Raw genomic sequence first — 14068 nt, forward strand, 5'->3', positions numbered from 1 at the left:
AGCAATTTTTCATCCATTGTGCTTGAATGTAATTGTTGTTAAATCATTATCATTATTACTATTAATCATGTTGGGTCTGAAGGACATCTTAGAGCAAGTGGCCTAGTGCAGAGAGTGCTGAATTTGGGGAAAGGAACCCCACTGGAGTCCTAGATCTGACATTTACTACTTATAGGACCTTAGGGAAGACATTTAACCTTTCTGTCTCAGTTTCCTCACCTGTAAAAATAAGGGAGTTGTATTACCTCTAAGGTTTTTTCATTATGAAAACTATAATTCAGTTAACATAGAAGAGAGGACATCAGAGCTTGGAAGGCTCTTAGAACATGGGGTATCACAGTTGGAAGGATCCTAAGAACATAAGATGACTGAACTGGAGAGGATCTTAGAAATCATTCAGGCCAAACATCTAATTGTGCAGATAAAGAAACTGAGGCTCTGCAACAGTTAATGACTTGTCAGTGGCCGAGCCCCAGCTAGAACCTGGCTTTCCTGATTTCCAGACCCATCTCTGGTGCCCTGCTACAGTGGAGGAGGACAAGGGTTTAGATGCTGATTGTCTGAGGGACTTAGGTCTCTTTTGCCCTGATGGTCCCACCTGCTGCTGGAGTCACTGCCCCATCCAGTTAAGTGCCTGCCCAAACCTACCAGCTGTAGTGTGAGGGGACCAGATTAGTGTTGAAAGGGGGAAAGCTCCCCTTTGGGTTTTGAGGATTGTATTGCAGGGTTTATCTGTGATGTAAGAGGTAAGTGGCTCTTATGGAGCCCTAGAGTATCCAGGCCTTCTTTCTTGTTCTTTGTTCACTGATGACAGATGGGGACATTCTAGTGGAATCAGCCCTAATGGCTATAAGGGAAGGTACTATGTGGACTAATTTCAGGATAATCACCCTTCTTAATGCCTTACCTTTCAGCAACCTTTTTTCAATTAGATAGTCAATAAACATTTAGTAAGTACCTACTGTGTGGCAGGCCCTATGCTAAGTGCTGAGGAGCCAAAGAAAGGCAGAAGACAGGGCCTGCTCTCAAGGAGCTCCCAGTCAAATTTACATTGACCCTATTTCTGTTAATGGTACCACTATCCTCCAGGTTTATGACCTTGGCACCACCTGTGAATCTTCCCTCTCCTTGTAGTCTCCCCATTCAGTTAGTTGACAGGTCACATTAATTCTTTCCCAGCAACGTCTCTCACACACCTGGCTTCTCTTCCCTCACACTTGTCAGCGCCTGATTTCTTTCAGATTAGATTAATGCCCAGCCTCCTAGGTCTTTCTCTGTCCTCTCTATCCTCTTTCTACTCTGTCATCTGCATGACAGCTTGGAAGGTGGATACTTATGCTTTTTTTAACTTTTTGAATCTAAGTACAAGATGGGAGAGATGAGGCTGGACAGAAGCTTCTTTGAAAAAGACCTGGTGTCTTAGTAGATGGCCATCTCAATAGAAGTCAGGAGCACAAGATAGCAGCCTATTAGCTTCTAAAAATAAGGAGTAAGAGGAGGGGAAGTAGAGGCAACAAGTGTAGGGAGATTTTCAAGGCATTTGGCTCAGTGAGGAGACATAAGATGATAGCTTAAGGGCACAGTAGGTGCAGTGAAGGCTTTTTAAAATGGGGAAAACTTGGACTTGTCTGAAGGCAGGAGAGAAGGAACCAAGTGATGAAGAGAGGTGAAAGATTGGGGCGGGGCGGTGATTAAGGACATGATCAGCTGGAGGAAAGGAGAAGGGAGGGGATCAAGTGTACAGCAAGAAGGGTTGGGCTTGGTAAGGAGAGGGGAGGACAGAAGATGATTAAGGGAAAGACAGTAGACAGAGCTCACATGGAATGGTCTCTAGTTTTTCAGTAAAATATGAGATCCTCAGCTGAAAGAAAAAAAGAGAAGAGGAGGACTGGAAAAGCTTTGGTGAGGAATGAGATAGGAGGGGTTGGGAACCTGCAACCTTGAGGCCACAGGTGGCTCTCTAAGTCCTCAAGTGTGACCCACTGACTGAACCCAAATTTCACAGAACAAATCCCCTTAATAAAAGGATTTGTTCTGTAAAACTTGGACTCAGTTAAACGGCTGCACTTGACGAAAGGGAGTCAATTTAAGGGCTAATTAAAGTGCTGCCTTCTTCATGAAGGCACAAATGAGGTCTAATGAAATGAATGTGTTAGCATTGTGGGAGTTTGCTCAGCATCTTCCAACAACTTTTGAATAGGTTTGGAAGAGACAGGAGGTTAGAGTAATCCAGAGCTGAGGTTTGGCAAGAGAAGGGTAGAGATAAGATGACTGGGTCAAGGATTGGCAGCAGAGGACAGTGTAGAGTTGAAATGGCTACTGTTGGGGCAAGGTCGAAGGGAGAGCAGGTGCATTGGCCTGAGAAAATACTTTGGGATGGAAGGAAGGAGGCTGTGAGGAGGGGGCAGACCAGGTGCAGCTGCAGCAATAGAGGACTGGAGATGTAGGGAGGAGATGCTTGCTCAGTGCTCAGAGGGCCTTTCTGATGTTGAGATCTTGTGATTACATGAGTTGTGTTACTCCTCCAATCAAATATTTTCAGGAGCTCCCAGCATAGTGCACTAGAAGCCCCACCTTCTCTGACATAACTTTGTGAGCTGGGGCAGATGCTTTCCAGTTACTTTCCTTGGTTTACTCATCTGTAAAATGACAGGCTTGGCAAGGTGGTTTCTGAAGGCCTTTCTAGCTAGGATCCATCAACTCCACAGCACACAGAAGATAGCTGAAACTCCTGATCTTGGCATTCAAGGTGCTCACCAGTTTGGCTGCAAACCTTTGGACTCTTATTTCACATTCATCCCTTTCATGATTATACAGTAATAGAGCTTGGTACTGATTCCTTGTGAGTGGGCCTGAGCTACCTGTAAAGGGAAGGGAGAGCTCCCTAGCCTGAAAAGGCAACAGAAGTGCTGAGTAACATGATGTGCTGCTGATCTTTGGAAAATTTTACTCTGAACAGGAATATGCTAACCTTGCTTTAGAGGACTGAGGAGCATCTTCATTGATATTCAGGAAAAGGAATCTTCTAGATCCTTGTGTGGTCAATATCAATTCTTAATTGGGAACAGAGAGTAATTTTGCAGACCCAGGATATGCCCAGGGACTACTAGCCTGTGTCCTTTGATGCTTGAGGTGGATGGGAGGAGGGAGTGATGCCTGCTGGAGCCTGTGGGAAATGCTTAGTCTGTGTTTATTTATTTAATCTTATTCATTTGGGTGTTGGGGAAAAAAACTCAACAAAACAACTGTAAAAAAGCTTCACATAAACATGTAGGAGAAACTATAAAGCCTGTCAGGGAAACAGACTTGTTTTGTCATGCAAAAGAAGCTTCTCTGATCAACAAAGCATCGTCTTTGTCATCCCTGCAGCAGGCTTTCTGATCCAGGTTCATCCACTGTCTGATGGAATGCCATAGAAGATGCTCCAGGTGGGGATGGGGGGCAGGACCCTTCCCTGGGCTGGTTATTAGTAAACCTGCCCATGTCTGCCCCTCTCTTCTTCCCAGTTTGGCACAAAGCTAACATTGTGTGCTTTAAAAGAGTCCTAGACTTAGGAGGCCTGGCCTTAAATCTTGGATCTGTCACTTGCCACCTTGGAGATGTTAACAGTCTTGGATTTAGAACTGGGAGGGACCTCTGAGCTTGTCTAAACCTTCATGTTCTAAACTCCTCTGCTTGGCATCTAGTACCCTTCACAACTTATTCCTCCCTTCCCTTTCCAACCTTATTACACAACTCCCCTTTAAGAACTCTTCAGTTTGGCCTTCTGCCAGTATATACTTCTATATAGCTACAGGATGTGTGTGTGTGTGTGTGTGTATACACATACGTAATACTTTATGTATTATACATATATATGTATAGATAGATAGATATATGCATATGCATGCTTGTATTTCCCTGGTATAATATAAGCTCCCAGAGGTCAGGGACTGTTTTACCTTTGACTTTATATCCCCCTTACCTAACAAAGTCCCTGACACATAGGTGCTTAATAAATGCTTGGTGATTTATTGATTGATAGAAAGAAGGACATGGAGCTCCAAAAAGGAGACGGGAATTGCCCAAAGTTACCTGTCTCTGGGCCTTAGTTTTCTCTGTGAAATAAAGCTGAAGTAGTTGATCTGAGGTCCTCTTTGACTCTAGTAGACTCTCATTTAGGGCTCAGCATATAGCAGTAGTAGTGTAATTTCATAGCAGTGTGGATGTGGTTTGGGACACTTCTTTTCTGAAGGGGAGGCTGCTTTGTATTCCCAGGGGCCTTTTCCCTTTCCATAGAAAGATTGTTTGTCATCATTGTCCCATCATCCACAGGTCCAAGCATTGGGAAATCCCCCAGGGATCGAATTGCAGTGGAGAGACAACATGCAAACACCAAGCACATATAGGACATGTTGAGTGGAAATAGGAAATTGTCTCAGACGGAAAGGCACAACAACAGGGTTAAGGCTCTCCCCTTCCCGAGGCCTCACTTTCCTCTTTGTTCAAATACAGGGGTTGGAGTAGCTGATCACTGGGGTCTCTCCCACTTTTAACACTTCAAAGGTCCATCCACAAAGGGTGTGTATAGCAGACTTACTTGCCTGAAGCTTTGGGAGGGGGCTGTAAAATAGGCTGTATTCCCTAATATGAATTTAAAAACAGGATATATTGTAGCCAGTAAGTCATGAGTGGATTGGAACTACAAAAAAAAGTAGTGGTTCACTGCTTTGATTATTCATGAGATTTAGAGGCCTACTAAGCCTCTTCCCTATAATATACATGTTTCCTACAACATCTCTCATAAGTAGACATGCAGTCTTTGGTTCAAGACTTCTAGGGACGGGCAGCTCACTGCCTCACAAGGAAGCCTATTTCATTTCAGGACCTCTCTAATTGTTTTAAAAATAATCTTTCTTATACTGAGCTTCAAAAAGAAACAAAGGAAAAACATATTTTGCTCTCGAATCCCTATGACACTAGGCATCCGATAAATCTTAGATAAAGAATCTCGAGCAAGAAGGTCTTCAGTGACTCACCAGCTACACTCTCGTGCTCTCCTTCCCCCTTCTCTCCCTCTCACACTCTCACATACCTGGCCCGAGATGGCGGCGGCGGCGGGGGACCCAGACTTCTGGGACACGGACATGTTCTCGGTGGAGGAGCTGGTGCAGGAGGTGGGGGGGCATGGCCAGTGGGGACCCCCAGGAGGGCGAGGATGAGGATGACAACATCAAGGAAAACTGGGATGATGAAGAAAAAAAAGAGGAGACACAGGTAAAACTAGAAACGAAAGTTTCAGAAAAGAAGAAAATAGCAGAAAAAATCAAAGAGAAAGAACAGCAACAGAAGAAAAGACAAGATGAAAAGGTTGGAAGAGCCTGAAGAATCTAAAGAGCTTACACCAGAAGAACAATTAGCAGATAAACTATGGCTAAAGAAATTACAGGAAGAGGCAGACCTTGAATTAGCAAAAGAAACCTTTGGTGTTAATAACACAATCTGTGATATAGATGCCATGAACCCCTCTTCAAGAGATGACTTCATAGAGTTTGGCAAGTTACTAGAAGATAAAATTACACAGTATGAAAAATCTCTATATTTTGCCAGTTTCTTGGAAGCATTAGTTTGAGATGTGTGTATTTCATTGGAAATCGATGACTTGAAAAAAATGACCCGTTCATTGACAGTGCTATGCAGTGAAAAGCAGAAACAAGAAAGCACAGCCAAAAAGAAGAAAGGTGTGGTGCCTGGAGGGGATTAAAGGCTACAATGAAAGATGATCTTGCAGACTGTGGTGCCTATGATGGAGGATATGTGCAAGACTGTGAAGACTTTATGTGACGGTTCATCTTCTTCCCATTGTCTTCTTCTGTTGCCCACAGTCCTTTCAACATGTAGCACAACTTCCTTTCCTTTCAGTTCTGCCAAATGCTACAATCAAAAGTGCAGTATATTTGTGCTGGTTGCTTAACCCCTTGACACTTAGGTGCTAATGCAATGGAGAGCTTGGTTCTTGTTGCCAAGGGGTTAAAATCAGGAGTCTTGGTTGCTACTAAATCACAGTAAAAGAAATCCTAATAATGTTGTCATCGTTGCTATCTGGTTCCAGGGCAGCAGTCTCTAAATTGGAAGCAATAGCTACAACTTGACAAAAAAAGTGTAGTATTTACGGCACCATTGAATAACACAGCCTTAACCAGACCTCCTTGAAGTACTACATATCTTTGTCAACAAAAGCAGTTTGCAACCAGGGCATATGGGTGTGCACCTAGTATTAAAATTGCTTTGTCTTAAGGTAAAACGTGAGGATTTTTAAAAAATACATTGCAAAACAGACTGCTTACTTCAGAGTAAGGATACTGTGCCTCAAATGGCTACCAGTTTGACATTTTAAAAAATTAAATGACCCCAAAGCCACCAACCTTGAAGCCACAGAGGTAACGTCTCCATTATTGCATTCGACAAAATCCGACTTGTGGTATTTCAGGTGTATAAACAGTCTAGTTTATATTTACTGGAATATTTCTACTGATGCAGCTCTTAAAGAGGGGGGGAGATTCTTGACCTGTTTTATTTGTCTGATTTAAAATGTCTGAGAAACAAAACTTCCTTTGTTCTTGTGGGCTGAAACAACAGCTTTCACAGGGTTTTGGCATTTTCTTTCCTTTACAAACATGCTTAGCAAACTGCAATAGGTACTACAGTTTGGTAAATTGTTGTGTTAACAACTGTGACATCTGCAATGTTTTATAAAGCCACTAATTTAATAAAATTGCTGTTGTGAGGAAAAAAAAGAATCTCTCCAAGGGGTCCTTTGTAATTGAAAAGGCACCTCCAAAAAATCCCAGGCTAGAAATTCCCTTATAATGTAAAATGTGGGGGAAAAATTCTGATGGGTGAACCTCCACAATGAGTCAGTGAGAAGGGGAAAAAAATCCTCAGTAAACCCCAGTGTAAGAGTTACATGGAGTGGCCACTTGCCCTGGTGGTGCCTCACACCTCTCACCTGGGCTTAGAGACACTCACTAGGCTGGCTTGATTGATCCAACTTACTCTCACATTGGTAGGACTAGATTTCCCCAAGAAGAATCATCACAATGCATTTACTGTCAGATCTCTCAATTCTCAAGTTCTCTTTTGAAAAATATACTGCCCTATTCACTATTTTAGTTCTTGAGCCCCCACCAATATATTTCAACCAGACACTCTAAGTATTACTACTTTTAGATCTTAAACATAACTGTTTATTTAATAAGGCAAAAGAAACAATTATATAGGTACTGATATTATATTAAGATAAATGCATAAATAATAAATACATTACAATCCACAAGTAAGCTTAGGTCCTACTCTCCTACCAATACATTCATTATCTGTGGGGAAAAGTGGGCACATATAGAAACCTGTAAAGGAGACACATGGATAAGAAAAACCCTAACCCCCAACTCTGCAATTTCCTCTTTCTGTCTCAGTAAAAAGATCCTTTTTGAGTATAACTCCTGTGTGGACTCTCTGCTTTCATTGCTAAGCTGAACTGGTGCCTGTTGTGCTTTATTCATGCCTCACTGGCCCCCATACCTCAGCCTGGCTAGTTGATCTGAGAAGTGACTTCTTGAGTCTCTGCTTCCTCTAAGAACTAGTCTTATTCCTCGAGACAATAGTAGTTTTTGCTACAGTGAAGATGTCACTTCCAACTTTCAACTTAATTAATAAAGTTCTGAAATTCTCCTTTTACTTTTTTTCTCTTAAGTTTTCTGTATTGTCTGCAAATGATTTACCTTATGATTAATGATAAAATTCTCTTAGCTTATGATTAATAATCAAATTCTTGTCTGTCTGTAATGAAATAAGTTAGATTTATCTCCAAATCATACAACAATATTGTCTTTTTCCTCAGTTTTCTGCAAATGGTTTGTCATCTCCAAAACTCAGCAGCCACAGCTGTCAGAGCTCTTAGTCGGGAGTAGGCTTAGCACTAGAGCACCCCAGAGTTGGAAGAGATCATTGAATCCAACCTGAAACTGAGCGCCTGTGCCTCTGGTTTGCATCACCAACAAGTGGTCTTCCCCAGCTTTGACTTAACAACCTGCAGGCTTCATGAGGCAGCCCAGGCCCCTTTGAGGTAATTCTTATGGTTACGAGTTACAGCATCCCAGGTCTTGTGCTGGGAAACAAAAGCAAACATAATAGCTTCCCTGCACTGGAGGTGCTCATCCTGCGCACAAGCACAGACAAAATCCATGCCAAGTGAAATATGTAGTATGGGGGGAGAACACTGGCATCTAGAGGGTACAGGAGGGGCTGACCAGGGCACTTAAAGGGAAGGAGGAGAGCTTTTGAGAAGGGACATATGCAATGATTTGCCCAGGGTCATAAGACTCAGAAAGTCAGAGGGGAGAGGCAAACTCAGGCCTCCTCATTCCAAATCCAGCACTTTTTTCCTCTCCACTGCATTGTCTCTTAGGTACCCTAACATGCCTCTTTCTACACTTTTCTGTCCCTAGCTTGCCTAGGCTCCTGGCTTCTTTATGCTTCCTTCTGGTCGCACAAACCATCCTGCTACCCCACCCCTCCAGCTCCTCTACCATACTTAGACCTCACCCCTAATGTCCTATGTTGTTAAAAATGTTCCTTTCCTGAGGTGCTGGGGAGAGCAAGATCCTTAAATTAAATCAGACTCTAAGGTGAGAAGGATTATCACCCTTAGGCCTATCAGGTACTTTGCCATTATAAAAGAGAATGCTTCTTGAACCAGATGAATCTCACAGTGGTGAGTTCTTAGGTAGGGTGATATTTGGGAGTCAGGGGAACCTTTCTTGATGGCTGTTAAATTATATCCTTCCTCATTCAAGACTGGCTCATGCTGTAGTCACCCATCTGATCCTGGCTTTCCCAAGATCCTCTCACAGCCACAGAGAAGTCCTCAATCCCTTTTAATCCTTGACTGAGAAATCCATTAAATACCAAACAGAGGAGCTGATGTTTTATTCAGAGGTATTCTCTTAGGGCAAGTATTGAAGTTTTTTAAACAGAAGAATGGTCTGGCCAGATATGCAATTGTATGGGGTCATCTAGTATTTCTTCCTCTGCAGGCTCAGAGCTCTAGTCCAGGACCTAAGGGCTTCTTGGTGGTTACTGTTAGAAATAATCAACAGATATTGTCATCCATCCTCGAGGAGACCTGCGCCTGGGATGTCACATGTTGATGGGAACAGTGATGAGATAAGCTTTGAAGACCCAGAGGCTGCCTGCTGTGGGACCTAAAGGAAGAAGGCCATGGAGTGGCCAGTCTAATCAGACTCATAGGTCTTATCTTCAGGGGGAGGTTCTAAGATGACTCAGCTGTGGTGTATAAGGAAACATAACCAAAATATCACAACTTAGTATCCAAAATTGCTACAGAACTCCATTTGTTAGGACCATTTTGATTGGGCAGTGATGGTAATTGAGTGTGGAGGTTTGGCTCATGTTGATTTCTGTGCCATCTGATAGAACTTACTAGATCCGGAGTCAGAGTATTGCGGGGTAATCTCTCAATCCCTTCCAACTTTAATTCCTATGATTCTGTACCTAGATTTCAGTCATTGAACAAATAAGTACCTTTCATGTTTTGGGCACTGAAGATATAAAGAGAAAAGCAAGACCATCCATGCTCTAAAAGTGCTCATGTTCTACAGTGCTGGTAGAACATGTTCTCAGAAAAGTCTGTGCACAGTAGATATGCAGTGATTGAAGGGGAGGGGGAGGTGGTACCAGCAACCAGGAAAGCCTCTTGAAGGAGGCAGTACTTGAAGGGAGCCAGGGTTCTGAGAGGGAAAGGTGAGGAGGAAGAGCATTCTCAGCATGAAGTTGGGCCGTGCACATGTGTGGAGGCTGGAGATGGAACAGTATGTGTGAGGAAGGGCAGGTAGGAGAGTTTGGTGGGAGGATAGAGTTGGAGAAGAGGTGAGGAGTACAGTATTGTATAATTCAGCTTAATTGTGCAAGCTATTAAAGTGCCAAAGGGGGAAACTGAGCTTTTACCCTGGAGGCCATGGGAGCTTTGGGAATACAGCTAGACCTGAGGGAAAGATGAGTTCCACTTTGGATATATTGAGTTTGAAATTCTTATGGAACATGCAGGTGGAAATGTCTGAGAGGTGACTGGAGATGGTAAGACTGGAGCTCAGGAGAGAGATGAGAGCTAGGTTTGTAGATTTGAAAGAAAATCGATTCAAAGGAGAGTGATGTTTTTGATTTCATGTTCTTTGGTTTCAAAAGGGATGTGGTACTGGACCTCAGAAAGAGCTGAAGTGTGGACATACAGGGTTAGGATTCGAGAGTTGTCCAGATGGGTTAGGGGTTGAAGCCATGGGAGCCAAAGAGCCCAGAGAGAGTGCAGAGAGAGAAGAGGAAGGAGCCCAAGTTGGAGCCTGCCATGGAACATGGGACAGGACCTGGGTGGTGATCACACATGGGCACTGGCAGCTGAGAAGCAGAAAGATGACCACAGTAGAGGAGTATACAGACACTCCAGGAGAGAGTGAGAAGAGTGTGGGCAGCAGTGCTAGAGCCTGCAGAGGGAGCACCCAGGATGAGAGGGGAAAAGGGCCACTGGCTTTAATCCTGGTGACAATCACATCTCTATGGAGCTTTCTCTATGTTATCTCACAGAGAGATTGATCTGACTTTGGAGAGAGCAGTTTCAGTCAGGTGGACAGCCGAGAAGCCAGATTTACAAGAGATTAAGAAATGAATGGGAGGTGAGAAGGTGAAGGCAAGTATGTGTATAGGTACTTTCCTCTAGTACATTGTGGAAGAAAGGAGGGCAGCTTGAGGGTATGGTAGGGTCAGATGTGGATTTTTTTTTTAAGGATGGGGAGATTTGGGCATGTTTGAAGGCAACAGAAAGAGGAGAGAGGAGAAAAGAGATGAGGAAAGGGGCAAGCTTGCAGACTAGATGAGATGGGAGGGAATGGAATGGGGTCAAGGACACAAACAGAGGGTTTGTTGAGAAGATCCTCCTCCTGTTTTGAGACTAAGAGCAAAGGAAGCGAGAGTGGAGGATGATGCTGTGCTGACTGGATAGGTGGAATTGGAAGAAAGAGGGAGCTCATGATGGATGGTCTAAACTTTTTCAGTGAAGTATGAGATCCTTTGCTGAACACTTAGTGCCATCTGGAGTCCTTCAAGGGGATGAATAAAAGGCTGTTGTTGAGGGTCCATTGTGATTGAATCCATACAGTTGTAGCGGATCCATTTGGCCCTATTTTATGACTTTCTCCTGGACTGCCCAGCAGCCCGGGAGAGGACTGAGAAGGCAGATTGGAATCTTGGTTCTACAAGCTACTAGATCTGTGACCTTGAACAAGTCACTTCTCTCAGGTCCTCAGTTTCCTAATCTGTAAAATGGAGAAGAATCCTTATGCATTCCTCATCTCTAAGATTGTAAAGATCAAATTACTTTTTTGTTACTGGCCTGTGTACCTGTTATTTCCTTGGAGTAGGATGTCAGCTCCCTCAGGGCAGGAGCTGTTTTATTTTTGTGTTCATATCTCCAGTCTCTGACAGTGTCACAAATTGAGCCAAAATGAGATGACTCCACAACGATTTGTATACAAAAAGCTTACGTAAAAATGTGAGCAGTTGTTGTGTGTTCTTAATGTGGTGGACAGTAGGGAATCATTACAGATTTCCGAGCAGGGAAATTGCTGAAAGCGATGTTGGAAGATGGCATTTGACAGTGACATATAGGGTGGATCACATGCATTGGGAGAATGAGAGACGTTAAAAAAGCAAGGACACTAGGGAGGAAGCTGTTACAGTAATTGAGTCATGAAGTTTTTCCTGAAGTGGAAATTAAAAACCTGGATGGTGTTGGAGCCAGTGAAGGTTAGGGACATTATAGAACTCTCCTGTCTGCTGCTTCTTATCTTGGTTAATTCACAGTTCTGGTAAAAAAGAAGGGCTGCCTTTAGGAATGATGGACTCTCATATGTCAGCTGCCTCCAGACAGATTGTGGAGTCGTCAATGCCAGGAACTCTCCAGGGCTCTTCTCTTGTGACTGATGTGTGTAATAGGCAGAGTCCTAGGCTTGAGGTTAGATATTGACTAGCTGTGTGGTCCAAGGAAAATCTTTTACCTTCTTTCAGTCTCTTATTTCCTCACTTGTAAAATGGGTACAATAAGAACATAGGGCTATCTTGGGGATCAGATGAAATAATGTCTGTGTAAACTTTATTGGCGGATGGAACACCATTGTATCTGTGACTTAGGAGTGTATTCGTGACCAGCACCTGTGCAGGGGAATGGGATAGATGAGGCCTAGGGAGTTGCTTGAAGCAAAAGTTAACTCTCAGGATTACATGACTTAGCTAGTGCATGCCATCGATGAGATTTCCTGACTCCAAGTTCATCTGGATTTTATCATCTCCATTTTAGAGATGAAGGTTAAGCATGTGCCCTGAGTTATGCAGCTGTGGGAGGACAGCCAGAATTCCAACCCAAGCCCCTCCTACTTCTAAATCAGACAGTCTTTGCACTCCACCAAGCAGCCTCTTGGCAACACAGCCCCTTACCCAAGCAGAGTCACACTATGGATGAAAGGAAGCAAATAGACACAGCCTGGCCACCACACTTATTAAACATGTGCCTCTGAGCAAGTCCCTTAACCTTCTATTTGCTTCAGTTTCCTCATTTGTAAAATGGGGATGATAATAACCCCTACCTCCCGGATTGTTGTAAGGATCCATTGAGACAAAGTTTGTAAAATGCTTAGGTGGTTAGTGCAGTGCCTAGGCACATAGTAATATGTTAGCTGTCATCATCATTATCATCATCTTCATATCATTTCCCTACTCAGTGAATTCCACTGGCCCTTTCTTACCCTCTGGATCAAATATAAAATCCTCTGTTTGGCTTTTAAAGCCTTATCAGTCTTCTTATGCCTTCTTACTCTGTGTACTCTGCTCTCCATTGATTCCTCAGATACAGTAATCCATCCCCCAATTCCAAGCTTTTTCACTGGCTGTCTTTCGTGCCTGGAGTGTTCTCTGCCACCTAGCTTCCCTGCCTCCTTCAAGTTTGGGCTAAAGTCCCACCTTCTGCACAAAGCCTTTCCCAGTCCTCCTTAATCTTAGAACTTTCCCCAATGAGATTATCGCTCCCCCCGCCAAATTATCCTGCATGCATCTTGTTTGTCCATAGTTGTTTGCACATTGTCTGTGAGCTTCTTGAGGGCAGTGGCACTTTTTGCCTTTCTTAGTATCGCCAGGGCTTAGCACAGATTCAGGCACACCCTAGGTACTCGATAAATGCTAGAAGACTGACTGAGATGAGGGCAGAAGGCAGCAAGATGATCACCTCCTGACTTTTGGACGCTAGGCTTCCCTGAATGCATGTAAATGTCCCTGACAGCCACATCTCAGTGCAATGATATCTGTCACAGTGACCAGGATGATGACAGCTCTGCACAGAGTATCTACAGAAAGACTGAGATTTGCCTTTGGGGAGGGAATGTCCATGCTGACTCACATAGGCCCATCAGTTACTAAGAAGTCACACTGACTTCTATTGCCCTTACAATCTACTAAAACCTTTGTGTTTCATGTGTGTTGATTATACCATGCACTAAGTACGTTGTAGCCATGGGGACTCAGGACAGCAGAATAGAATAAAACCCATTCATCTGATCGCTCTGGCCTTGGACAGTCACTTAAAGTCCCCTGACCTTAGTTTCTTTCTGTGAAGATGAGTGGAGTGACCCCTTCTTGACCTCATCAGAAGGTGTTCTGCTTGTTGAAGAGAACACCTCTTGGATTTGTTAGCTCCCTTCCAGTATTTGAAAGACTGACACTTAAAAGAGCAGTTTGATTTGTCCTGCTCAGCCTTGGAGAGCAGAATTAGGAGGAGGAGGAGGTAAAAGCCACAAAGAAGAAAGTTGAGGCTTGAAGTAAAGAGAAGTCTCATAAACTTTTTGAGTTGTCACTCCCATGGACAGTCATGGGCTGCATCATTGGAAGTTTGGAGCTGAGGCTGGGTATTCTGCTGGAGAGAGCCTTGTGTGGGCACAGGTTGGACTCAGCAGTCTCTTAGGTCTCTTCCACC

At 43.6% G+C, this 14068-nt stretch overlaps 1 protein-coding gene and 1 pseudogene across 16 annotated transcripts in view; both read left to right on the forward strand.

The window, feature by feature from the left end:
* The window catches only part of LRRC20 (leucine rich repeat containing 20), a 95608-nt gene that overhangs the window by 44707 nt on the left and 36833 nt on the right, over positions 1 to 14068 (forward strand). The window contains exon 4 of one of the 16 annotated variants that reach the window (XM_072628708.1): positions 7880 to 8104. The exons of the other annotated variants lie outside the window; for them this stretch is intronic. Within the exon in view, the coding sequence (XP_072484809.1) occupies positions 7880 to 8001 (122 nt within the window). The 3' untranslated portion in view covers positions 8002 to 8104. The remainder of the gene's footprint in view (positions 1 to 7879; positions 8105 to 14068) is intronic. 16 annotated transcript variants of the gene reach the window in all.
* Positions 10 to 7867, forward strand: LOC140517447 (eukaryotic translation initiation factor 3 subunit J-like; annotated as a pseudogene).

The sequence above is a fragment of the Notamacropus eugenii genome, chromosome 1 (assembly GCF_028372415.1).
Source record: "Notamacropus eugenii isolate mMacEug1 chromosome 1, mMacEug1.pri_v2, whole genome shotgun sequence".
Taxonomy (NCBI): Eukaryota; Metazoa; Chordata; class Mammalia; order Diprotodontia; family Macropodidae; genus Notamacropus; species Notamacropus eugenii.